Genomic DNA, 25,332 nt, shown 5'->3' on the forward strand with positions numbered 1-25,332 from the left:
CGGGGAAACTTTTTCCCCCCCCGTTGCTTCGCAAATATTTTGCAGAGCACAGCAGGTCGCAATGACTATTGGAATATTTTCCTTATTGAGGTCCAACCAGCCAAAAAATCAGCGCTAGTCACCTTTTAATCGACCAAAGGCACATTCACTGGTCATTCGGCACCTGCTGAGTCTGTTGGTGATGCACTCCTTGCTGTTGTCAAGGTTGCCAGTGTAAGGCTTCATGAGCTACAGGAGCTATGTGTAGGCAGGGTCTCCCAAGATCGCTATGGGTATTTCCACATCCTCCACTGGAATCTTCTGGTTTGGAAAAAAAATTCCCATGTACAGCTTTTTATACAGACCAGTGTTCCTAAAGATGCAAGCATCATGCTCCTTCCCTAACCACCCTACGCTGACAGTGAAAGACCATGTGCCTGAAAGACCATGAAGAAGTAACTTTTTCGGTTTATATACTTTATCAAAAGATGGTCAGGGGTCAAAATTAGGATATGTGTTCCATCTGTCACTCCTCAGTTAGGGAATCCTACTGCCTCAAAACCATTGATTATTTCCTGCATGTTAAAAGAGTCACAGTCCTTTGTAGCAGGAGGCAATTAATGGCCCTGCATACTTGCATCACCACAACCCCCATGGTGGACTTCCCAACTCCAAACTGATTTGCGACTGACCAGTAGTCTGGAGTTGTCATCTTCCACACAGCAATGGCCACTTGCTTTACCACTGTGAGTGCAGCTTTCATTGTGGTGTCCTTGTACCGCAAGGCAGGAGTGAGCTCTGCACACAGTTCCATGGCAGACAGCACGGCAGGCATCACTGATCTACTCTCTGTTTCTCAACTCATGGAATACTGCAGGACCAGCCAGGTTGTGTTCTTAACACTCATTACCATACTGGCCAGTAGCTCAGGATTCATGCTCTCAGGTAGTGGTGGTGGATGCACAGTTTACAACATCACAAAATGATGTAGGAAGCCCAGGTAATGATGAGACCAAAAGAACTGCATCATGAGATGGTGATCTGTTCCCAAAGCTCCTAGCGGCAGAGGTTGACAGAGGATGGCGAGTTGCACAGTGGGATAGCTACACACGATGCAACGCTCTCTCTGTCGATGCAAGAGCAAAGGACACAGTCTGCCAACACAAGGAGCGTTGCATGGACATGCACAACTGATGTTCTTAAAGCGACTTATGATAGTCAACATAACTTACGTAGACTTAATTCTGTAGTATAGACATGGCCCTATTGTGGACACTAATATTGGTAAAAATAAGCTTATACTGGTAGAGCTTACTCTATACAGGAAGAGGAATAAGCTATACTTGTATAAACATATATACTGGTAAAATTGTGTCTACATTAGGGCTGTACTAGCATAACTGAATTGGTACAGAGTGGCACATAGTAATACCAGTACAAAGACTGTGTAGACTTATGTCAGTAGGCTTTGCTCACATGAATAACAACACTGAAGTCAGTGGGACTATTTGTGAGGATAAAGATGATTTGCATTAATAAGGTTTTTAAGAGTTAGGTGTTAAGTTATAATGGGATAGCAAGAGATGACAGAAGTGTGTGGAAAGAATGAGTTTTATTATAGTAAGAGATCATGAGAACTTTTTATTTCTTATTCCCCAAACAATAGTATAGACTATTGTTTTTTATTCCCTCTTGCTCTTTATGTATTAAATTAACAGTTTGAGAGAGTGAAGTCTGACGGGAATAGGTGTGGTGGAATGGAGGTCAATGCTGGAAGACAACAAACTATAAAATAGAAGATCTGTATGAGTACTCAGACTTGCCACATGTTTTGCTTTGTGATAACATTTTTTTCCTTTGAGGAGAATTGGGAATTTGAATTATTTAGGCTAAAATTCCAGAGAATAAAATCGTATTGGAGCAGAGGTTTGGTTCAGCTTCAGGGTCTAGTGCAGTGGTTCCCAAACTGGGGTTTGCAAAATGTTACAAGGGGTTCTCGGGGGGGGAAAAATCCCTAATGGCAGACAGAGCTGTCCCTAGGGATCCCGGGCAGCACAGGGCCAGCAGCCCGGAGCCCCTGGACTTCCAAGAGCTAAGCAGATCAAAGCAAGCGTATCTATCACACTGAGGAGATTTAAACTTCAAGACTCCTTATAAAAAATGGAAATGACGGTGGATATATTTTGCTGTTTTTAAAATTAAATAGGCAGCTGTATTGTTTTTAAAATTATTATGAAGAACAAGTTTAAGCTTTGTTGTAACGTGAGTTGTGAGCCTGGACTGCTCAAGGACTGAATGCTTTTGTAGGAGAAACTCTTTGAGTTGGCTTCTTAAATCCCTTCATGCTGTTTCACATCTGATACTCCTTGATGAAACATAGGAGCCTAGTCTTACAACAGGTTTATTCAAACTGATACAAGCTATGAAAGTGAGATCTTGGAAGAGTGTGGCCATTTTCATAATGTAATACAAATACTGTGATGATAAATAATAATTAATAGCGTGTAATAAGCATGTCACAAAAACAAATTTTATATTTCCAAGATCACTGCTTTTATAATTTATACTCCGGTAAAGGAGAATATCCCTGAAAATATTCATTTTTAAGGGGGGGATTCGTGAGACTTGACATTTTAGTGAAAGGGATTCACAGGTTGTTAAAGTTTGGGAACCACTGGTCTAGTGGGAACGTTTTTTGAAAATGTAGGGTGCTATTTCCTGTAATCAGGGGCTTTCCAGAGTCGTCTGATGATTTCCCAGTTGTATCGTTTTGGTGAATTATTTTTAGCCTTGGGTTATTTCATGACTGGTTTTCACATATTAAGAATGGGAGAGAATCATATTCATCTTGCTGATAGAAAACAGGGAATAGAACTCCCATAACTCCCTCTCCCCTTCCCTCCACCTTGCAAAAAGTTTGGCTTTGTGCTAAAGTGTGAAAAAAGCCTTGACTGTAGTATGTCAGGCATATTTCAGCTCGATTTGTGTCAACCCTAATAAGTCAGTTGACAGGGTAATAAATTGGGTGTCTGTTCAAACCCTGGCACCTATACAGGAAATAAAAGGGGATTTCAGTTGCAGGCAGGTTCACTTTGTTTTGCAAATGGAAGTTTTCACAAAGCTTCTCCTCTCCCTCCCTTTTAGTGAAGTCATATTATTAAAATGTTTATTCCATTTTGAACTGGAGCCAGTTTTTCGTCTGGAAAAGAAAGCTCCATAGTGTCTTTTGAAATGTAAAGCCCTAACCTTTCCACTCTAAAACAAAGGCTTAGTGAGCTTTTAATTATTCGTGCATCCTGATGTATAATACGTGTCTGAGTAATTGCAGTTTATTTAAAAGAAATTGTCTTTGTCCTGCTTTTTGAAATTCTGCAGTGCTGTCGCTTTGTTTCTTCCTGTAATTGATTTGCATGGTTGATCTTCACAACAGAAGCATGGGAATCCTAAAAAAGCCCCACAAATATTAACATAGCCTTCATGATCGATTTCAAAATTGCTTGTTTCATGACATAATAAACTAGTAGTTATGGAGGGATAGCTTGCAAGATAAGAGGTGACCGTGCTAGTTACACAATATTGACAAGTCCTCCTTCCCTGGAATAACGTACACAAGTTTTTTTACCTTCATTTCTAGCGGTTCTCGAACTGTGGGTTGGGACCCCTCTTTTAATGGGGTTGCCTGGATTGGCATTAGACTTACTGGAGCCCGGGGCTGAAGCCTGAGCCCCACTGTCTCAGGGCCGAAGGCCAAGGGCTTCAGCCCTAGGTGGCAGGGCTTGGGCTTTGGCTTCGCCCCCCAATCTAAGGTGGTAGGTGTCGGGTTTAGCCTCCCCCGCACTCCAGGGATCATGTAGTAATTGTTGTCAGAAGTGGGTCATGGTTCAATGATGTTTGAGAACCACTGACTTAAAAAAAACAGACCAAAATAGTTAGGAAAAGTTCATAAAAGGGAAAGGAAAAGGGGAACTGGAGAATGCGTTGTAATTTAAGTAAAGTTAAGGAAATTGGTTTTAGTTAGCCTTGAGAAACAAGGTATTCACAATAAATTTATGCTAATGGAACTTATGGGCAGTGTGTGTTATCTGTCACCTTCTGCGCCCAATCCTGAGAGGGTATGGATCTGTTGCAACTCTTAGCTTGAGAGCCTTGCTTTTTAGTTCAAGCTATAAAGTCTCTGAAGGTCCCACATTCAATACATACCACCAACCAACATGGTAGCTGTCCTCTGGATTTTCCTAGAATGTCCCCTTGAGATCTGCACTGGGAACGGGATATCTGTGCATGGATTTCCCTCTTCTGCTCAGATGGTATCCTTCTTCCACTCTCCACACAGATCTTGGTGCTTCAGGCCCCACACAGGTTGTTCCACAGTGCTGTGGCCCATGCTAAGGGGAGGGGGGAAGAGGGTGCACATTATCCCCTCCCCTGGTCCTTTGCTGCTTGCTAGACCTTCTTGCAAGGAGCCAATTGACTGTCTTTCCCCTGAATAATACAGGGATATCTCTATGAGGTGAGCTGCATATGTGGATTGTGACTTCATTCACCAGAATTTTCTCTCATGTTGCTTTTGTTATCTGGCCCAATGGGGACAAGATGGTTTAGAGTGGACACTAGTATTAAAACAAGTAGCAGTAGCTTAAAGTAAAGGACAAATGGAATTTTCAAATAAAACAACAACAACAGAACCTCTGATGATTCGGGTAATTGGATAACAGGTTGTCTATAATAGTAAATTCAGCAGAGGTGCTCAAAATGAGAATAGATAAGTCTATGGAATATACAGGTTAGGAAAGACCCTCTCTCTCTCACTCAGGGTTTCATGCTGCCTGATGCAGAAGGCTGGACTAGATGGCCCAAAATAGCTGGCCTTCAATTCCAACCCTATTTATGATTAAAAACTATAATACAATTATGGGAACTAAACTGTCTTCAGTGATTTTAAGAAGTTAAACTTAGGGTTCAGAGAAAAGGAATTAAATCTTAAAAACTCTGAGCAACCTTTGAAAGTTGTAACTGAACACTAGGTCTGGACCTTTCTATTTATCACACTGTAAAAGAAAAAATCAAAAATATTTAGCTCAGCAATTTCTGATTCTTCTGAATTATATACTGATATGATGGATTACTCTTCATTAATTATGGTAATCAACTAGTGTCATGTGCTACAGATTTGTGGTTTGAGCGTAAAGGAAAAATAAGCAGATTCTGACTTCTAGTTAGAGTTGTATATTAAAATGTGTTGCCAGGTTAGTTTGAGTTTTTACACCTTGGCGTCAGCTCATGGAACAAAAGGACTCAAGGGGAAATGCTGAAAGTTGATCAAAAATGGAGGAAATGTATCAGTTCACATATATTTCGATGTACTGCAGAAGCATTATATGTTAATAAAAGGCAGAGACTCAAGTGAGAAAACAGTATGTAATAACTGATACTGTATGTTGCAAGAGGTGTTTTAAATTTCCTGGTCATTGAAAAGATGTTAAGAAATACCTTTTGTGTCTGTGTTTGAATAGCATCAGTTCCCTTCTGACCTGTTCTGAAGGTGATTAAAATTTATACTAAACCTTGCATATGCCTCATATTGCAAAAATCTGGTTTGAGACATAAAATCATCTTTAGAAATATTTCTGTTACATGGCTCTTATGAAAGTTAAACATGTTCCAGGTGCATCTGTTGCTACTTCTGCGCATAGCTAAAACGTTTTTGAAAGTGGCAGGTACACCTGCCATTGCTGCTTGCAGTGAAATTCTCAATCTACCAGCTGCCAAAATGAGGGTGAGCAGACTTTCTGAAGTGAGAAAACAGGACAATTGTTGCAGGGATAGTGGTGAAGTGCAGATCTGTTTTGGCAGCTGATGATCATAATTAGGGCCCTACCAAATTCACGGTCCATTTTGATCAATTTCACAGTCCTAGGATTTTTAAAATAGTAAATTTCATGATTTCAGCTATTTGAATCTCTACAGGGTGTTGTAACTGTAGGGGTCCTGACCCATAAAGGAATTGTAGGTGGGTCGCAAGGTTATTGTGGGGGTGTTGTGGTACTGCTACCCTTATTTCTGCGCTGATGCTGGCCATGGCGCTGCCTTCAGAGCTGGGCGGCTGAAGAGTGGAGACTGCCGGCCGGGAGCCCAGTTCTGAAGGCAGAGCCACCACCAGCAGCAGTGTAGAAGTAAGGGTGGCATGGTATGGTATTTGCAAAAAAGAAAAGGAGTACTTGTGGCACCTTAGAGACTAACAAATTCATTTGAGCATAAGCTTTTGTGAGCTACAGCTCACTTAGATTCATAGATATTAAGGTCAGAAGGGACCATTCTGATCATCTAGTCCGACCTCCTGCACAGCGCAGGCCACAGAATGTCACCCACCCACTCCTATGAAAAACCTCACCCATGTGTGAGCTATTGAAGTCCTTAAATCATGGTTCAAAACTTCAAGGAGCAGAGAAGCCTCCCTCCAGTCAACCATGCCCCATGCTACAGAGGAAGGCAAAAAAACCTCCAGGGCCTCTCCAATCTGCCCTGAAGGAAAATTCCTTCCCGACCCCAAATATGGCAATCAGCTAAACCCTGAGCACATGGCCAAGATTCACCAGCCAGATACCCAGGAAAGAATTTTCTATAGTAAATCAGATCCCATCCATCTAATATCCCATCTCAGGGGATTTGGCCTATTTACTCTGAATATTTAAAGATCAATTACTTACCAAAATCCCATTATCCCATCATACCATCTCCTCCATAAACTTATCAAGTAGAATCTTAAAACCAGATAGATCTTTTGCCCCCACTGCTTCCCTTGGAAGGTTATTCCAAAACTTCACTCCTCTGATGGTTAAAAACCTTCGTCTGATTTCAAGTCTAAACTTCCTGGTGGCCAGTTTATACCCATTTGTTCTTGTGTCCACATTGGTGCTGAGCTGAAATAATTCCTCTCCCTCTCCTGTATTTATCCCTCTGATATATTTATAGAGAGCAATCATATCTCCCCTCAACCTTCTTTTAGTTAGGCTAAACAAGCCAAGGTCCTTGAGCCTCCTTTCATAAGACAAGTTTTCCATTCCTCGGATCATCCTAGTAGCCCTTCTCTGTACCTGCTCCAGTTTGAATTCATCCTTTTTAAACATGGGAGACCAGAACTGCACACAGTATTCTAGGTGAGGTCTCACCAGTGCCTTGTATAATGGTACTAAAACCTCCTTATCCCTACTGGAAATGCCTCTCCTGATGCATCCCAAAACCGCATTAGCTTTTTTCACAGCCATATCACATTGGCAGCTCATAGTCATCCTATGATCAACCAATACTCCAAGGTCCTTCTCCTCTTCCGTTACTTCTAATTGATGCGTCCCCAACTTATAACTAAAATTCTTGTTATTAATCCTTAAATGCATAACCTTACACTTCTCACTATTAAATTTCATCCTATTACTATTACTCCAGTTTACAAGGTCATCCAGATCTTCCTGTATAATATCCCGATCCTTCTCCGAATTGGCAATACCTCCCAGCTTTGTATCATATGCAAACTTTATTAGCACACTCCCACTTTTTGTGCCAAGGTCAGTAATAAAAGGATTAAATAAGATTGGTCCCAAAACCGATCCCTCAGGAACTCCACTGGTAACCTCCCTCCAACCTGACAGTTCGCCTTTCAGTAGGACCCGTTGCAGTCTCCCCTTTAACCAATTCCTTATCCACCTTTTGATGTTCATATTGATCCCCATCTTCTCCAATTTAACTAATAATTCCCCATGTGGCACGGTATCAAATGCCTTACTGAAATCTAGGTAAATTAGATCCACTGCATTTCCTTTATCTAAAAAATCTGTTACTTTTTCAAAAAAGGAGATTAGGTTGGTTTGGCATGATCTACCTTTTGTAAAACCATGTTGTATTTTGTCCCATTTACCATTGACTTCAATGTCCTTAACTAATTTCTCCTTCAAAATTTTTTCCAGGACCTTGCATACTACAGATGTCAAACTAACTGGCCTGTAGTTACCCGGATCACTTTTTTTTCCTTTCTTAAAAATAGGAACTATATTAGCAATTCTCCAATCATTCGGTACTATTCCTGAGTTTACAGATTCATTAAAAATTCTTGCTAATGGGCTTGCAATTTCAGGTGCCAATTCCTTTAATATTCTTGGATGAAGATTATCTGGGCCTCCCGATTTAGTCCCATTAAGCTGTTTCAGTTTCGCTTCTACCTCTGATATGGTAATATCTACCTCTATATCCTCCTTCCCATTTGTCATGCTACCATTATCCCCAAGATCCTCTTTAGCCTTATTAAAGACTGAGGCAAAGTATTTGTTTAGATATTGGGCCATGCCTAGATTATCTTTAACCTCCGCTCCATCTTCAATGTTAAGCGGCCCCACTTCTTCCTTCTTAGTTTTCTTCTTATTTATATGGCTATAGAACCTTCTACTATTGGTTTTAATTCCCTTTGCAAGGGCCAACTCTACTCGACTTTTAGCCTCTCTCATTTTATCCCTACATCTTCTGACCTCAATTAGGTAGCTTTCCTTGCTGATCCCTCCCATCTTCCACTCCCTGTATGCTTTCTGCTTCTTCATAATCACCTCTCTCTAAGATGCTTGCTCATCCAGCTTGGTCTACAACTCCTTCCTATGAATTTTTTCCCCTTTCTTGGGATACAGGCTTCCGATAGCTTCTGCAGTTTTGATTTAAAGTAATCCCAGGCCTCCTCTACCTTTAGATCCATAAGTTCTTCAGTCCAATCCACTTCCCTAACTAATTTCCTTAATTTTTGAAAGTCAGCCCTTTTGAAATCAAAAACCCTAGTTGCAGATTTATTTTTGTTAATCCTTCCATTTAGTTTGAACTGAATTAGCTCATGATCACTTGAGCCAAGACTGTCCCCTACAACCATTTCTTCTATGAGGTCCTCGCTACTCACCAAAATTAAATCTAAAATGGCATCCCCTCTAGTCGGTTCAGCAACTACTTGATGAAGGAATCTATCAGCTATCGCATCTAGGAAAATCTGAGCCCTATTATTATTACTAGCACTGGTCCTCCAGTCTATATCTGGGAAGTTAAAGTCTCCCATGATCACGCAGTTTCCATTAGTATTTATTTGATTAAAGACATTAAAAAGGGCTCTATCCATATCCAAATTAGATCCCGGAGGTCTATAGCACACCCCAAGCACTATCGTAGGAGAGGCTTTACTAGTTTTCTTCCCCAATGTAATTTTTGCCCAGATGGACTCTGTCTTATCCATTGCATCGCTTCTTATTTCTTTACATTCTACCTCATCATTGATATACAATGCTACTCCACCCCCTTTAACTTTGTTCCTGTCTATCCTAAACAGCACATACCCTTCAATACCTGTAGTCGAGTCATGACTACTATTCCACCATGTTTCTGTTATTCCTATAATATCTGGTTTCACTTCCTGCACCAGTCGCTCTAGTTCCTCCATTTTGTTACCTAGACTCCTCGCATTGGTGTACAAACATCTTAATTTTTGCTGTTTGGACTCGCTCACATTTTGTACCCTATTAGGCACAGTCATTCTACAGCCAGTATAACCTATTAGACTAGTATCCACACCGCCCTCGCTCCTTATATACATTCTCCTACCCATGGCTGTATCCTTTCTTACTTCATCTTCTTCCCTCTCAATGCTAAAATCTGGCGTGGAGATTTTCTGGACATCTCCCATCCATCTCCCCCCAATTCCTAGTTTAAAGCTCTCTTTATCAGTTGTGCCAGCCTCGATCCTAGAAGTCTCTTTCCTTCCCTACTCAGATGAAGTCCATCCCGAGAGATCTGACCTCTGTCCATGAATGCCTCCCAGTGGCCATACATCCCAAAGCCCTCCTTATAGCACCACTGCCTAAGCCATCTGTTGACAGTCATAATCTTGTCAGACCTTTGTTGCCCTTCTCTAGGAACAGGAAGGATCCCGCTAAAGATCACCTGAGCCTCAATTTCCTTAAGTGTCTTCCCCAGCCTAGCATAGTCTCCCTTGATACTTTCCAGCGAGAATCTGGCTGTATCAATTGGTTCCCACATGAAGGATAATTAGGGGATTCTTTCCCACTCCCTTTAGGATCCTTTTCAACCTCAGGTCTACATCCTGTATCTTAGCACCCGGAAGACAGCACACCCTTCTATTCTCAGGATCAGCTCTAGTTACAGGCCTGTCTATTCTTCTCAATAAAGAGTCCCCGATCACATAGACCTGCCTTTTCCTGGTGACAGTGCTATTCTCCAGTCTCTCCCCTGTTCCCTCTGGCTGCAAGTTCTTTCCATTCCTATTTTCCCTTACAATCCTTTTCAACCCATCCTGTATCCTCCTGGGGCTCATATTTGGTGTAGTCTCCCTTGACTCTTCCCCTTTTTCTATAGGACTAGCCTCTCTTCTCTTCTTCCTTACCCTTCCACCTTCAACAAGTACCTGCTGAGACCCTTCTTCATTTTCCAACTCTGCAAACCTGTTCCTAAGCTCTATTTCTCCTTCACTAGCCTGTCTTTTTCTCTGCCTGGTTCTTTGAGTCACATGTTTCCACTGACCACTTTCCTCATCCAGTCTCTCCTCAAAATTCCCCAGCCCTGCTTCCATCTGTGAGTCTGAGCTTTTCCCTTCAGATACCTCATATCTTTGCTCCATCATCTGCTCAAACCCCATCCTAAACTCAACCAGACTTTCCACCTGCATCTCCAAACCTCAGATCTTTTTCTCCATCAGCTCTATCAGACAACATTTCATGCAGAAAAAACTCTTACCAGTTCCCCCCTCCAGGATCATGTACATACCACAGCTTCCACATCCAGTCATCCTCAATGTGTCTTTCACTACAGGAGTCACTCCCACAGCTGCCTCTGTATCTGTCATCTCCTTCCCACCTAAATCCTGTTAATCTGGGAAACAGAAGCCACACCAAAAAGACCACACCCCCACCCCCAAGAAAAAGCAAACCCCAAACAAGCACCAGAATACAAACTCCCCTTGCCAACTCCCACTCAAACTCCCCTGTTTAGAACTCTATTTGCTAGCTCCTGTGCCACTGCTGACTGGCTGGCTACCTTTATAGGGCCCCTAGTCAGAAGCCCCACCCCCTAAGCAGGGCTCAGCTGCTCTCTTAGCACAAAGCCCCACCCCCTAATCAAGCTCAGCTGCTCTCCCAGCACAAAACCCCTACACACACACACAAATACTAAAAATACAAAACCAAGTACAACTACTTCATCGGATCTTATGCTCAAATAAATTTGTTAGTCTCTAAGGTGCCACAAGTACTCCTTTTCTTTTTTGTGAATACAGACTAACACGGCTGCTACTCTGAAACCTATGGTATGGTATTGCCACCCTTACTTCTGTGCTGCTACCTGCAGAGCTGGGTCCTCAGTAAGCAGCTGCCACTCTCTGGCCACCCAGCTCTGAAGGCAGCAGAGCAAAAGTAAAGATGGCACTGTATGGTATTGCTACCCTTACTTCTGCTCTGCGGCTGGCGGGGTGTTGCCTTCAGAGATGGGCGCCTGGCTAACAGCCGCCGCTCTCCGGCTACCTGGCTTTGAAGGCAGCACAGAAGTATGGGTGGCAATACCATGCCCGCCCCCAAAAAAACCTTGTAACCTCCCTACAACTCCCTTTTGGGTCAGGACCCCCAATTTGAGAAACGCTGGTCTTTCCCATGAAATCTGTTTAGTATAGGGTAAAAGCACACAAAAGACCAAGTTTCAACGCGGGAGACCAGATTTCACGGTCCATGACGTGTTTTTTCATGATTGTGAATTTGGTAGGGCCCTAATCATAAAGAGAGAGGTCTCCTCTTTCTCTCAGCTAAGTAATCCTTCCACCTTTCTTTCCCTAAAGCCCTCTGCCTTTTCAGAATAAAAATGGGGACAGGTTGCTGCTCTGTTTGCTCAGTAGTAGCTAAAGTTTAGGACTTTCAACTGGGTTGGTTCTTCATTAATAGAAAAAATAGCAGTATAGAGACTCATGGTGTTTCCTTCTAGTGTTCAGCTAACTATTGTTATGGCAACAGGTGCTAATGTCAGTGATGTAAAAGCATTTAGGATGAAAGTCTCCATAGAAAGAGTTAAAATGCAGCCTTTACACCCAAAGAGTTGTTAAGAGGACAGAGTGAGTTAAACCTTTTTGAGATTCCTTTGTGTTACACTGTAGCTGCAGTGCATGATCCTGTGTTAGCAGTTTCGGTCTAAAGGTTTTCCCAGGTATAAAGCCTGGGAACTGAGGGAGGAAAAAGGAAGTATGTGATAGGCAGGGGAGATTCCAGGAGAGACCTAGGTCCAAGACAGCTTTTGCTTGGTGACAGAATAATAGTGCTTTTACTGAAGTTTCTGCAAAAGGGAGTTGCCTATATGTAGTTGGTGACCACACCGCTGTTCAAGGAAACAGAAATTGTGTACATTTTGTAAATTAATTACACCAAAAATACCCTGGTTTTGCATCACTGATTTCTTCTTCAACTAAGAAACTGACCTATAAGGTCCAAAAGTATGCTACCACTCAGCAAAGATGTAACAATATATTCACAATCCTGATTGCTTTGAACAAAAATGGGAACGACAGCAGCAAAGTTTCACAGAGGCAGTTTCCGCTACAACACACAGTCTCCGGCCCTTTTAGCCACTAGTTTATTTTCCTGTAACCTTGTGTCTGACTCCCAACCATGGCCTAGAAACCCTTGAGCCCAAAACTATGCTTTCTTCAACCACACAAACTCTTTTGTACTGAGTACTGAGTGAGGGTTAGGCCAGGAATGACTGGGAGTGTAATTAGCCATTGTCCAGCAATGCAGCAACACAAAAGAACTCAGCGAACTTTTGTCACATTTTTCCTTTTCCCTCACTTTCTCCTTTGCACTTCCCCCTTTTTTTCTCTATCCCTAATCTTCAGTCCTGCAGTACTCCTTCCATCAGTCTTTCTAGCGTTTCCCCTCCTACTGTCTTCCTGCCACACACATTCTTTCTTATTCATCCTTAGTCCTTCATCTGGCTATGTTAAATGTATAATGAAAATATTCAGTGTGTTCAGATTTGCCATGGAATTATTCAAATAAGAATAATAATTAGTAGCATCCTAAAAGTATTTCTAACTTGTAGATTAAAAATGAGTTTCTCCCAGTCACATGAATACCTTGTGTACAATACCTCTGTGAATACCTCTGTGTACAATAAATGTGGTCAAAGAAACTGTCTAAAAGGCTTTAGATAATTTGAAGCCAAGAAGGGACTGAAGATCTCCAAAGAAATAAAAAACACTAGAAGACTTCAGGTTGCAATGGAGAAAAGGTTGAACAGGATGGGATTGTGCTATTTTTTCAGTCTTGGCTCACAATCCTTAGTCAATAGTGGCATTGGAGTCAATGATAATATTGCCAGAATAAGGCTGCAGGATTGGCCGAGTGGCTTTATATGTTAGAAGAAAACCCTGCAGACTAAAAAGTACAAATATGCAATATAACAGATCTATTACTCTAATTCAGAAGGTTCTTGAGAAAACTGTTTTGTTGTATATTTCAGTGTTGTGTCCAGAAGCCTTGAATTGACTACCTACATCTATGTGTGGGATAACTACAGACTCTTTGAACTGCCATGGGACTCACCATGGACCTGGTATATGACATTCCTAGGAGTAGACTTTGTATACTACTGGTTCCATCGCCTGGCCCATGGTAGGACTTAAACAGATTTTTCATTTTATTTGCTTGTATACATATTCCATTTATGTATTCTCAAGGTTCCACTAAGAGTCACTTGAACTTTGAGTGGGGGAAACTGATTTTATAGTTTTTTTTTATAATATGGATGTGAATGTAGTAAAATGCAAGACCTAGAATTTTAAAAATATTGCTCCTATGCTCATAGAATACCACAGAAGGAAAAATTTGGGAGGAAATATAGGTGGGACATGTATCTTACATGTATTGCTCTAATTTGTGCTTCCGGGATTACTTTAATATTCTGAATTGAGTGGTATAATGGGTTGACTATAAAAGTGTATCAGCATACTTCATTATAATTTTTTATTACAGTAATTCCCAGATCAAGCCAGATTCCTTATGTTAATCACTGAACAATAAATACAGAATCTTTGTTTACAATGCACACTTTCAAAAAGGGAGGGGAATGAGAAACAACATATAAACAAAGTACTGGTAGGCACATAGCTTGTTAGTTTAATCTTTTAAAAAACATGTTCAGTTTGTACCTAGTTATTAGGAAAGGGCAAAGGTTAAAATATTTTATGCCCAGTTTTTAAAAATGTTTTGTTTATATTAAACTATTAAATATATAGTTACTTTAATTTAACCCTTGCCTATTTCTATTTTTTTTTAAATGTATACTTAAAAAAGATTCTCTCTCTCTCTCTCTTATAAAAGAGAAAAATGTAAGGTTTAAAAAGGATAAAGCTATTTTTTACTCTCATGATAGGGGCCATATAAATACTTAGGAATATTGGATAGATAGGTCTTTCTGTGCATATTTTTTATGGAAATGTAGTACTTGTGGACATATCTATCTCTTCAGCTATCTACTTATATGACTCTCCAATTACCACAGTATTTTTTTCTGATCTTTTCTCTTTCTACATTTGAAAATGTTTTATAGAAATCCTAACATATGGGCTGATCCAAATCCCACTGAAGTCAAAGGAGAAGCAGTCTATTGTCTAAAGGACTTTGGACTGTGCTCTGTAAGGCACAACCCCCTCGGTTCATAAAAGCATTGATGCATCTGGTGTTAGTTTTCTAGAATGCAGGGAAAGCATTAGCTGGTGAAAATAGATCAGTGGAAAATATGGAAGGAGGTAGGAAATTAGTTTGGGTGGCTGAACTGAATGGGAGTGAAGGATGGTCTCTGATCAGGATTTAGCACAATGCTGGGTGGATGCTTAATTAGGAAGGGAAGAAGATAATTAGACAGACAACAGTGATATGGGAGGAACTCAGGAGTTCATTGGGGAGAGAAGTAAGTGAGGAAGTGGATGGGAGCTAGAACAATGCTAGGGGAAGGAAGAATATGCTTCTTTGTGAGTAGCTAAGTTTGGTGTGTGGGAAACTGGGAATACATGTCACAAAAAATGACATCAACAGTACTTGGGAGCATTAGATCATAGTGCTGAAGATTGGAAAAACGCAAAGGACATTCCCATTTCTTTTTAAATAAAATTTCTATTAAGTGAAAAGTATTACTAGAAAAATCATATGAATGGATCTGAATTTCCTCCCATTGAAGTTGGTAGCAAAACTCCCATTGACAGTAAAGAGGGAAGGATCAGCCTCTAAATATCTAAACACATTTAGTTAATTTCTTTTTGAGAGTAGCTCTGAAGGTCATCCAGCTTCTGTTTATGCAGAGAGGGAGAAAGGTATTGTGTTAATACCAGCTTGTGATTCCACATTTTTAGGATTTGTCTATACAGCCCCACAGTTAAGTCTATGGGGTATTTCAGAGTGCGCTACATGTTACACTGTAACTCTCCTGTGTGGATGCTGTGGGCACAAACTAAAAGGTATGTAGTTCATATTAATGTAGTCCAACTGGAAAGAAGACTACATTAATGTGAACTACGTACCTTTTTAGCTTTCACCAACAACATGAGCATGGGGGAGTTATACCTCAGCACACTATTGCATGCTGCAATTCAGACCCCCATAACCCAAACTGCAGGATTATGTAGACGTAGCCACAAAATGGATGACACTTGTAATTAAAATGTAAAATTCCAGTTCATACATAATAATCCGTAAATGTAGTTCAGAAAGTTGTTCTGTTGCAAAACACTGGTCTAGTCCAAACAATGTTGGTGTCATAGAACCATGCTATATAACTAAGTTCATTATCCTTGAAGGTACTGTAAACTTGCTCAATATCAGCTCTGTGCTCCAAATCACGTAACTGACACCACATTCTTATAGAAACCAACTTTACATATAGACAATGGATTAAACAACACTCTGCTCTTTGAAAAAACTCAATATCGTAATGGCAAGATTGCTAAACAATATATTACTTCAGAACTGGCTAAGCAAATCTAATGAAAGAGGCACTTTTTAAAAATAAAGAAGGAACCCTTCTGGAAAAACACTCACCACCTTGATATATTTGGGCACTGAAGTGTAATCGTGAGTTCAAAAGCTCTTTTTGATTGTAATAGAACTTTAGTCAGAGCCCCCGTGGAATTCAGGAATGGGCCTTACAATGGTGATAACAGTTGTAGGAACTGTATACCCAAGTAAATGCAAAGTGTATGAATTTTAAAAGATATGAATGATGGCACTAAAGAACTATGGCTTTCCTACATTTGAAAGTTGTTTCATTATTGATGTTTAAGATAAGACAGTTGCACCTAGCATTATGATTTAAATTCATTCTGTTAGGATTCAGACTATTTGGGGAAAGAATCCAAACAATTAGAAATTCAGATATTTCTCTTGTAAAAAACAAAAACAAAAACCCAGCCTTTGAAATAAAATCAAGCTTTGACTTAGTGTTTGAGAAGCTGTTTTCCTCTTTCCTATGTGTGTGTAATAGCCATTATCACAGACTGAATTTACAAGTGTACTGCAAGGACAGGATACATTTCTTTGATGTGATCTTACTTTTCAAAGGATGTGCTACTCTAAGTGTCCTTATGTGTATGTGTTTCATTGTTTGCAATACTCGCTAAGGAGCTTGAAAATAATCTTTTTTACTACTTAATTGACCTCTTCTGGGGCCAGATTCAAAGCCCACTGAAGTCAATGGGAATAATTTCCTAACTGTGGATTTTTTTCCTTATGTTTTTAATGGATTTAGTTTGACCTGTTTTGTTTGTGGAATAACCTCACTATGGCCTAGAAACCAGGTTTGCTAGGTTTTCTGCTTCAGTTTTCAGGAAAGGATAGGTGTGGGATTGTATTACTAGATATTTTTAATCCAGGTACAATCCCCACCAAATTATGCACTTTTAAGGTAATTCAAATATAGATCTGAGTATGCTGGATGATTCTGACATTTGGAGCCATTTCTGATCTCAAAGCCTGGAACAGGGACCTTACAGTTTCTTTCAAATTTAAATTGTAAATTGAACTTTGATAACTTTCTGCTTTTGATTTTACTTTTCCAAGTAAAGGACCCAGGGCCAGAGGGAGTGTTCCGTGAGGAATTCTATGCAGGGATTCCCCAAAATTGTCTGGTCATAAAGGGGTGGAGGTTTGCCCTTCTCCTGCCTCTTCAGAAAAGGACATCAGGCCTACCCCACACCTTGAGCTTTCCCCAAGTATCTATGGGAGGACACTACAAACGCTTTGGTTCTCAGAGGGCATGCTGCTTCTGCTCTCTGGGGGATAAGGCTCTTTGGCAGCATGTCTCCCTAGGACATCATACTAAAATGGGCTTTATACTGGCTAGGGAGCCCCCCATGGATCCCAAGAGAGACGGTGGTTATATGGAAGGGGTAGTACAGCCTGCTGTAGTATTAACGTTTCTGGTTTAGTTCCACAGGGCTGGAGAAAGGATGCTGTGCATTCCCCGTGGCCCTGGCTTGTCCATTTAGCTCACAATTTTCACCCATTCCCCCAACAAGGATGTTTGGTCATGTGGAGAGGACTTGATTGGGGAGGACGAAGGGATAGTGCTGATGTAGCCTTCTTTGAAAAAGAGGAGTAACCCATGTGTGGATTGAAGGAGGTGGTATGCCACAATCTGCCCCAGAGAGAGAATTGGGGATTCTGAATGTACAACAATGAAAGCTGGACCAGTGCCCTAGTCAACAGAGGATACCAAGTCTAGTACTAAGTTCATTAAAGGATATTTTCTTTTTTGTATCAGTGAGGACTGCAAGTTTTTGATAGAAAAGCGTAACACTTATCATAATGTGTTTGCCACCTCTATTGCTTTGGAATTTATTGTCAAATCTTATGGCTCTTATTTATCTGACCCTTTCTTGCCTTTACGTGCTGCCTCTTATCTGTGGCTTCTCACATTCTCTGAAGTCAGCATAATGTGAATGGCTTGTGAGGCAGGACCTGATATAAAGGTTAATGGAATATTGGAAGAACTGTAAATTTAAAGGATTCATTATGATTTATGACTGTTAATTTGATAAACAGCAATGTAAAGTGGTGTGTGACTTTTGTGATTGGAAATGTGATCAGAAAAAAGAAGATTCCTCTCGAGATCCAAAAACATTCCAACTTTCTTGTACATAGCAGTAGCTCCAGATTTTAAACATTGTCCGTTTTTTATACGATAAAATAAAACTGACCACATGAATGAACACCAGTATAATGATGTTGAGTTTAGGAGTGATATTTGAGATAATGCAGATTGAGAAAAGTGTGATCCTAGCCAAATAAAAATAGAAAACATGGTGAGGTGTAAAGCATCTGGGTAATATTCGGCTCTCATTCTTCAGGGCACAGTGGGAACTTCTTCTGATTGCAATGGGAATTGATCCCCAATGATAAAGGGAACTATATGTGCCTTGTAGCAATTCTTTACCTTTTCATAAATAAGATTTAATCTCCCCCCATAGACAGATATCAATTTCAAAGCAAATGTACTTAAAATATTTTAGCTTATAAAGAAAGGATCATGTTGAATGTTAACAGGCCAAAATATTACCCTTCCACACGTGCATACAGACAAATAAAATATTTTTTTATTTAAAAATGTTAATCTGAAAACTGTCAGCATTCCAACCCAAAGGGTAGAACTGTAATGCTTTGTACTTGCAGTTATAATGTTTGTCCAATAGATTTCATTGTGCCGAGACTTCCAGAAAGGGAGTAATTACATAAAAAGATAAGAGTCCAGCTTGTTTTGTTTGTAGTTTGTTACTGTTCTTCCTGTTGCTTAAAAAGGACTGTGGATCCCTATATTGTGTCAGTAACAGAGTTAAAGTCTCTGCTCCGAGAGTGGTTGACTCACCTAAGATGCCGAGTTCGTTGTGATAGACAAAGATATCACTATTCACTACCTTTTCCTAAGTGTGAGCAGAATGGCGTCCTGCGAAAATTATTGCCCATCCCTGATCTATAACAACTTCTTCTGATGTGCTTCTAACTATCTATAACTAGATACTACTCAGTTTCAGAGGTGGGGTTTTTTTTTCCACCAAATGCATCCGATGAAGTGAGCTGTAGCTCACGAAAGCTTATGCTCTAATAAATTTGTTAGTCTCTAAGGTGCCACAAGTACTCCTTTTCTTTTTGTAGATACTACTCAGTGTCACATGATTATAATATCTATTAATCATTTATTAACATTTTATAAACCACTTATAAATGAAAATTTAATACAAAATGTGACCTAGATTTCCTTCTGTTCCTCTCCTCGATGGCTAACCTGCCTTCTCTGCTCTTCCCACTTCATTAGATATCTTTCCCTGCATCACAGGGTGTGCTACCTACTATGGAGCGGTGAGAAAGAACACATTTGGGTAAAAACATGCCCTGGCTAATGTCCTGCTCTCTCTCCAAAATGTGCCTGGCTTTAGCAAAGTATTTAATTAGCTTCCACAAACTTCTTTTCCTTGCCTGATCTCAGCCCAAGAAGCCCTGGAATGTGATTCCTTCTGAGGACATAGTCAATTAAGAGGTAATGACATTGACGTGGTGTGCAACAGAATGTAGTAAGAAGAGCATGGAAGGGATTTTATTAATACTACTGAGGTGCATGTGAATGATTTTTGACTATAGATATTGGTGACTTCTTTCTCTGAAATTGGCAGTGAAAGTCGCTAGATTTGTCACTGGTCACTTTGACACTTATTTTCTCACTAGGGAAACCAAAAAGTCACTAAATCTAGTAACAAAGTTGCTAAGTTGGCAACACTGGAAGGGAGTCATTGAAATGCTATTTCGCAAGGGTCCTGCCCAAAAATAAGGTTGACGGGGGTCCAGTTTTCAACTGGAAAGTCCGGTTGAAGTGGGACTGGTACAGTGTCTGGTCAGATGTACTGACCCGACCCCAAAAGTCTGGTTACCACGATTGGAGGGAAGCTCCAGGTCATCCACCCGTGCTAGACCCTGCTGAGCCAGGACCGCCTCTTACCTGAATATCATGGGCAGGCAGGCTCTGTGTCAGGGGCTGCAGCTCCCATCCCAGCCCCGAGGGAGTGGGAGCTCAGCTTGGTGTGGGGGAAGGGTGGAGAGGATGGAACGATGAGGAAGTGGGAGGGGGAGAGCAACGAGACATCAGGGCAGGTCCTCGAGGGAAGAGGCAGGACGGGGTAGGGCCTCAGGAGAAGAGGTGGGGCAGGGCGAGGTTCCAGTGCTCCTGCTGTATTGTCCAGTTTTCAGAAATTAGAAAGTTGGTAATCCTGTCCACAAAACTCCTGATTGTGGGGAAACATCCAGTAACACTGATTGGCTAGGAAGCTCTGTTTAAACCAGAAAGGCACAAGAAGTTGTCCAACTAACTAGAGGAAACCCTAGCTGGCTACTACTATTATGGACCCTGCCTCCTTACCTGGCTGCTGAGCCCTGCCTTCCTGTCTGTTCCCAGTTCCTGCTTTCCTGCTGCACTACAGGTCCCTGCTCCTATGCCCTATCCCTGACACTGTTTCCAGCTCTCACCTCTGGGACCTGACTGTCTCCAGCTCCAGCCTTTGACTTGGTACTTGATGTGGTCTTCTGACTCTAACCATTAGTCCTATCTGCCCATGCCCAGGTCTTTCTAGTTAATTACATATTTGAAATGACTACTGACTTATAAAAATCCTAAACTTTAGCTAGTGCTGCCCTCTAGTTTGCCTGGGAATTTAAAAAAGAAAAAAGTAATAATTTTTGTTCTGTGAATGGGGACATGGGTTTGAAAGCATCTAACTTACTGTGCATAGAAACGGTTCATTTGACATACTTTTCCAAGTAAGCTGCTGAAAACCTATGTAAATGGTGCCTAACACTTGTAGAGCTTGAGCTATTAATGTACGTGAGCAAGAATCTGAATTATTCTGGATTTGAGAGTTATGCTTTTTACAATTTTGGGTTTTTGTTTTTTTGTTTTTTGCTTGTATAGGGTTTTTAAAAATGAATCCATTACATTATATACGTCTGTAAATGTTATCCAGATGGGATATCATGCCTACAACATTCTTTCAAACAGGCAATATCATAAAACTCTACCAGAGAGTTTGTATTTTGGAATTTCAGCTAATTACCCAGTTGAAGGTATCACAGCTACATTGTTCTTCTCTCTTCCCTTTCTGTCTGTCCGTATCTTTGTTTGTATATTTCTGCAAAAGTGTGCGGGAAAGATTGATATATGGAAACCAAAGTGGGGGTATGTGTAAAACCTTGATTTCCTTGATCCCGTTTAAACCTATGTTTAAGCTGTGTTGCTTATTTCAATTCAGGATATTTCATCTCTATATATTTATCTAAAATTGAATTGCCCAATAATACCTGTCCATTGAACAAACAAAGTGTTTAAGTCACAGGATTTCAAGCCTTGTTTTAAGTAAATGTACTTCTCAAGATAGATCTGAAAGGCCTGGGGGTGTGAAATGGCACAGTTAGTTGCAGTGCCAGCTTTACTATACTAGCCTCTCTCCTGACCTAGAAGCATGCTTGAGATAGCTAGATGTTGAGAGAGCTGCATGTTGATTTCATCTGTACCTTTCTGCTGAAACTTCCAACAAGGTTGCCAAGTGTAGTGGTGGTTTTGTAATGTGGAAATTTGCTTTTGAAGAATTAGACTGAGAAGAAACCCATTCCACATAAACCATTGAACAGCAGTGGTAGCAATCTCTGGTTTATACAAATCTCAAGTAGGACTGGTGACCTAGAGAAGTGAAAGGGTCTGTCTTTATCACAGCTGATGGCCCTTTGAGGCATCACCCAAGCTTTCTGTAATGATAACAAAGTAAATGCTATTCTCCTGTTGCACTAGCAACAGGCAAAATGCCTGCTCTTTATTTATTGCTCTGTTTCTCTGTCTGTATAGCTGCAGCAGCAACAGTTTGCATGGAAATGCACAGTAATGAAGACTTATCTTGGTTAGCCCCATTGCTTTATGGCAGCAGTTAGCTAACATGGTATGATGATAAACAATGCTTTTGCACTTTTAAAATTTCTATAGAAGTGCTTTACAAACATTGCTGAATTTAGCCTTGCAGCAATCTTGTGAGATAGATAGGAATGTATTAATAATCCACGTTTACAGATTGGATGTGTATTGCCTCTTTTACATCATTCTGAAAGGTTCTGGGGGCGAGGTAGAGTCATGGACTCTGGTGAGGAGTTGGGCTGTTGTAGAAGGCTCAAAATTCCTCCCTCAGGAAGGCTCTTAGGGCTCTTCTACACTGGCACTGTACAGCGCTGCAACTTTCTCACTCAGGGGTGTGAAACCCGCAAACCCCCTCCCCCCCCAAGCACAGCAAGTTTCAGCGCTGTAAAGCACCAGAGTAGACAGTGCACCAGTGCTGGAAGCCGCACTCCCAGTGCTGGTAGCTACCCCCCTCATGGAGGTGTTTTTTTTTTTTTATAGAGCTCTGGGCTCTGCCACAACTACACAAGCTAAGTTAAAGCGCTGCCATGGCTGTAGACTAGCCCTTACGCTGTCTCTTATTTTGTGTTGCATATACAAGTAGAAGTTCTGTCTTTGCAGTATCAGAGTCAAGGATTTATCCAGAAATTAGAAACTTCCTTATGTTTAATGCCAGTGAGCAGATGTGATAAACTAGAAACAAAATTGGACATATCATATTGTTCCTTTCCTTCAGCTACTCTGAAAACGTGAATCTGAAATTACTGTGATTTCAGATAGTTTTTCAGTGTTTCTAGATATTTATAGAATTGGAAGGTTCTGTGACTTTTTTTGGTATGAAAAATTGTTTGAATAACTGAAATTTTTTCAAGAGGCTATACAAACCCAAATCACATTAGAATTACCTAAAACATGATTTGGCCTGGCTGTGGCTAGAACCTCACGCTAATAACTGACTTGTCTACGTTACAGTTATAAATATAAAGAACAAGAATAATAATAAAACCTTAATGAGTGCCTTTGTAAATATAAAAAGTGTGGGTTTGTTACTATGAATAAATATCCTAGAATGAGCTTTGTGAATGAATACAAGCACAATTTCTTTTATTTTAAAATGGCAAGCAATTCCTTTCAGCATATTACTCAGATTTTTTGAAGCTGGGTGATTGTGAAGATTTCATTCTTTGATAAAATTCTAGTAAGACCATCAGCACTTAGAATCTTTTTTATACATTTTAAGATTAATTAAATTTAATGACAATTAATATTTAAAATGTGTATGGAGCAAAGAAAATATTGCTGCTTCTTGGCCATGTTTTTTGCATATATGTTTTCTCCAATGCATCTTTATTGCCTTAATTACAAGTATTTAAAACTGCCAAAAATACTTTTTGAGCACAGGAAAGGCAGTCTTTTCCCAGGACACTCTGTATAAACTGAGAGTATATTGTTGGAAGATGTAACCTGAAAAAAATGACTAAACCAGATATTTTTTTCCTTTCTTCTGTATGTTTAATAGCTAGGAATATGATTAGACTTGTTTTGATGTCACTTTTACAGTCTGTTTTTTTCAATCCCAGTCCAACTACACAGGAAATTTAAGTAATCTATATTAATTCTCAGTTACATTTGAGGATCAGTAATTCATCAAGGCAACTGTTGAATGGTTTAAAAGTGAAATTGTTTGTTTAACCTTTATAATCAAATCACATGCTTAAAACATAACAGAACACAGGCAGATTATTATGAAAAGATATTCATGATGCAATCTCTCATATGCAGTAATACAAAGCTATATTAGGAGATCAGCATGTGAAACTTCAGGTGAATTGGCTTGTCTTTAGTGAAGTTAGTTTAAAAAAAGCAAAACTTGAAATTGGAAGATGGCTTAAATTTTGACTATGAAATAATTGACTAGCACTCTTCTCTAGTTAATGTACTTTTTAAAATAAGAACACAATGAAAACAATGCTTAGTTCTTATGTAGCCCTTCTCATCATTAGGTCTCAAAGTGGTTTACAAAGGAAGTCAGTGTCATTATCCCCATTTTACAGATGGGGAAACTGATGCATGAGAAGGTGAAGTGATTTGCCCAAAACCAGTGGCCAACCTGGGAATAGAACCCATATTTCCTGACTCCCAGTTTAGGTACGCCACACTGTCTTCTCCCTAATTTTATCAATTAAAAAGTAATCTAGATTACAACATGTGGTGTGGAACCAAGTTAATGTTTTTGTGGTGATTTTAGTATTTGAATTTCTTGTTTTGCGTTTTTAAAATCTTAATATTTCATTAATGTAGGATTTTCCTCATAATATATTAATAAAGTACATAAATTAGTCTTTATTATTGTCTAGGAGCTGAGGAGTTTATTCTTGAATTTACTGTCTATATTTATTTTTAATCCGTAATGTGTTTTTATTTTAAAGTCTATTTTAGGATCTAGCAACATTTGCCATATATTGGAAATACAATCACATAATAAATACAATCACATATGTATGCACTCTGTGGCTGCAGAAGTACATATTCACAGACTGAAAACCACAGTCAAAGGAATCCAAACTGCTTATTTTTATACTTACTGGTATCCCAGGGAAAAAGGTAAAGATCAGTTTATAAAACCTGGACAAAAGAAGGATGTAACTTTTTCTGTTCTCCCTTGGGATGAATCTCAGCTGAAATAACTGACAGTTTTTGGACTTACAGAAGGAAATGATGAGGTAAGATAAATATCCAGATGTTTTCTGGCCAGATGTATAAGCTTACATTTTGGAAGACATGAATGCTATACCTGTGTCTTCTGAGAGGAAGTTGTAAATAGTAAACATACAAACTCTTTATCTTTGCAGTTCTGAAAAATTTTGAGTTTCAAAGTAAAACTTCAAGTTATATCTTTTTGTTTTACTTACCAAATAGCTTCATGAGAAGAGATCTTATAACCAACTTCCAAATATAAATCTGTACTGTACAAGAGTTATTTTTTTTTAAATAATCATTATGTTTGTAAGGCTAATTTGACACCCTTGGTTCATTGTTTTTAATATAGGGAAGATCTAGCTTACAAAAGTGTCTTGGTTTTCCATCACAAGGAAATAGGTGTGCCATCTTTTTGCAAGTTTCCTATGTTCTATTCCCATGTTTCAAGCCCTTTATTTACCAAAAATGCAAAGTTTGACTTTTACCAGTCTTTCACCTTTTACACTGATTCTCTACTTCTCCCACCTAACACACAGATCTGTTTCTTTTCAAGTAAATTGTTAGAAGTGGCTCCCTGCACATGCAGCAGTAAAGCTCATCTCAGTCTGTGCTTGTTTTCAGAGTCAGGGAAAGGGGAAAGAACAGCCTCGTGTAAGTCATGTAAAT

At 39.9% G+C, this 25,332-nt stretch overlaps 1 protein-coding gene across 2 annotated transcripts in view; it reads left to right on the forward strand.

The window, feature by feature from the left end:
* The window catches only part of AGMO (alkylglycerol monooxygenase), a 285,522-nt gene that overhangs the window by 16,086 nt on the left and 244,104 nt on the right, over window positions 1-25,332 (forward strand). For both annotated transcript variants that reach the window (XM_038390693.2, XM_043509230.1), the window contains exon 3: window positions 13,513-13,664. In XM_038390693.2, coding sequence (XP_038246621.1) covers window positions 13,513-13,664 — 152 coding nt within the window. The remainder of the gene's footprint in view (window positions 1-13,512; window positions 13,665-25,332) is intronic.

Source organism: Dermochelys coriacea, chromosome 2 (genome assembly GCF_009764565.3).
Source record: "Dermochelys coriacea isolate rDerCor1 chromosome 2, rDerCor1.pri.v4, whole genome shotgun sequence".
NCBI classification, from domain to species: Eukaryota; Metazoa; Chordata; order Testudines; family Dermochelyidae; genus Dermochelys; species Dermochelys coriacea.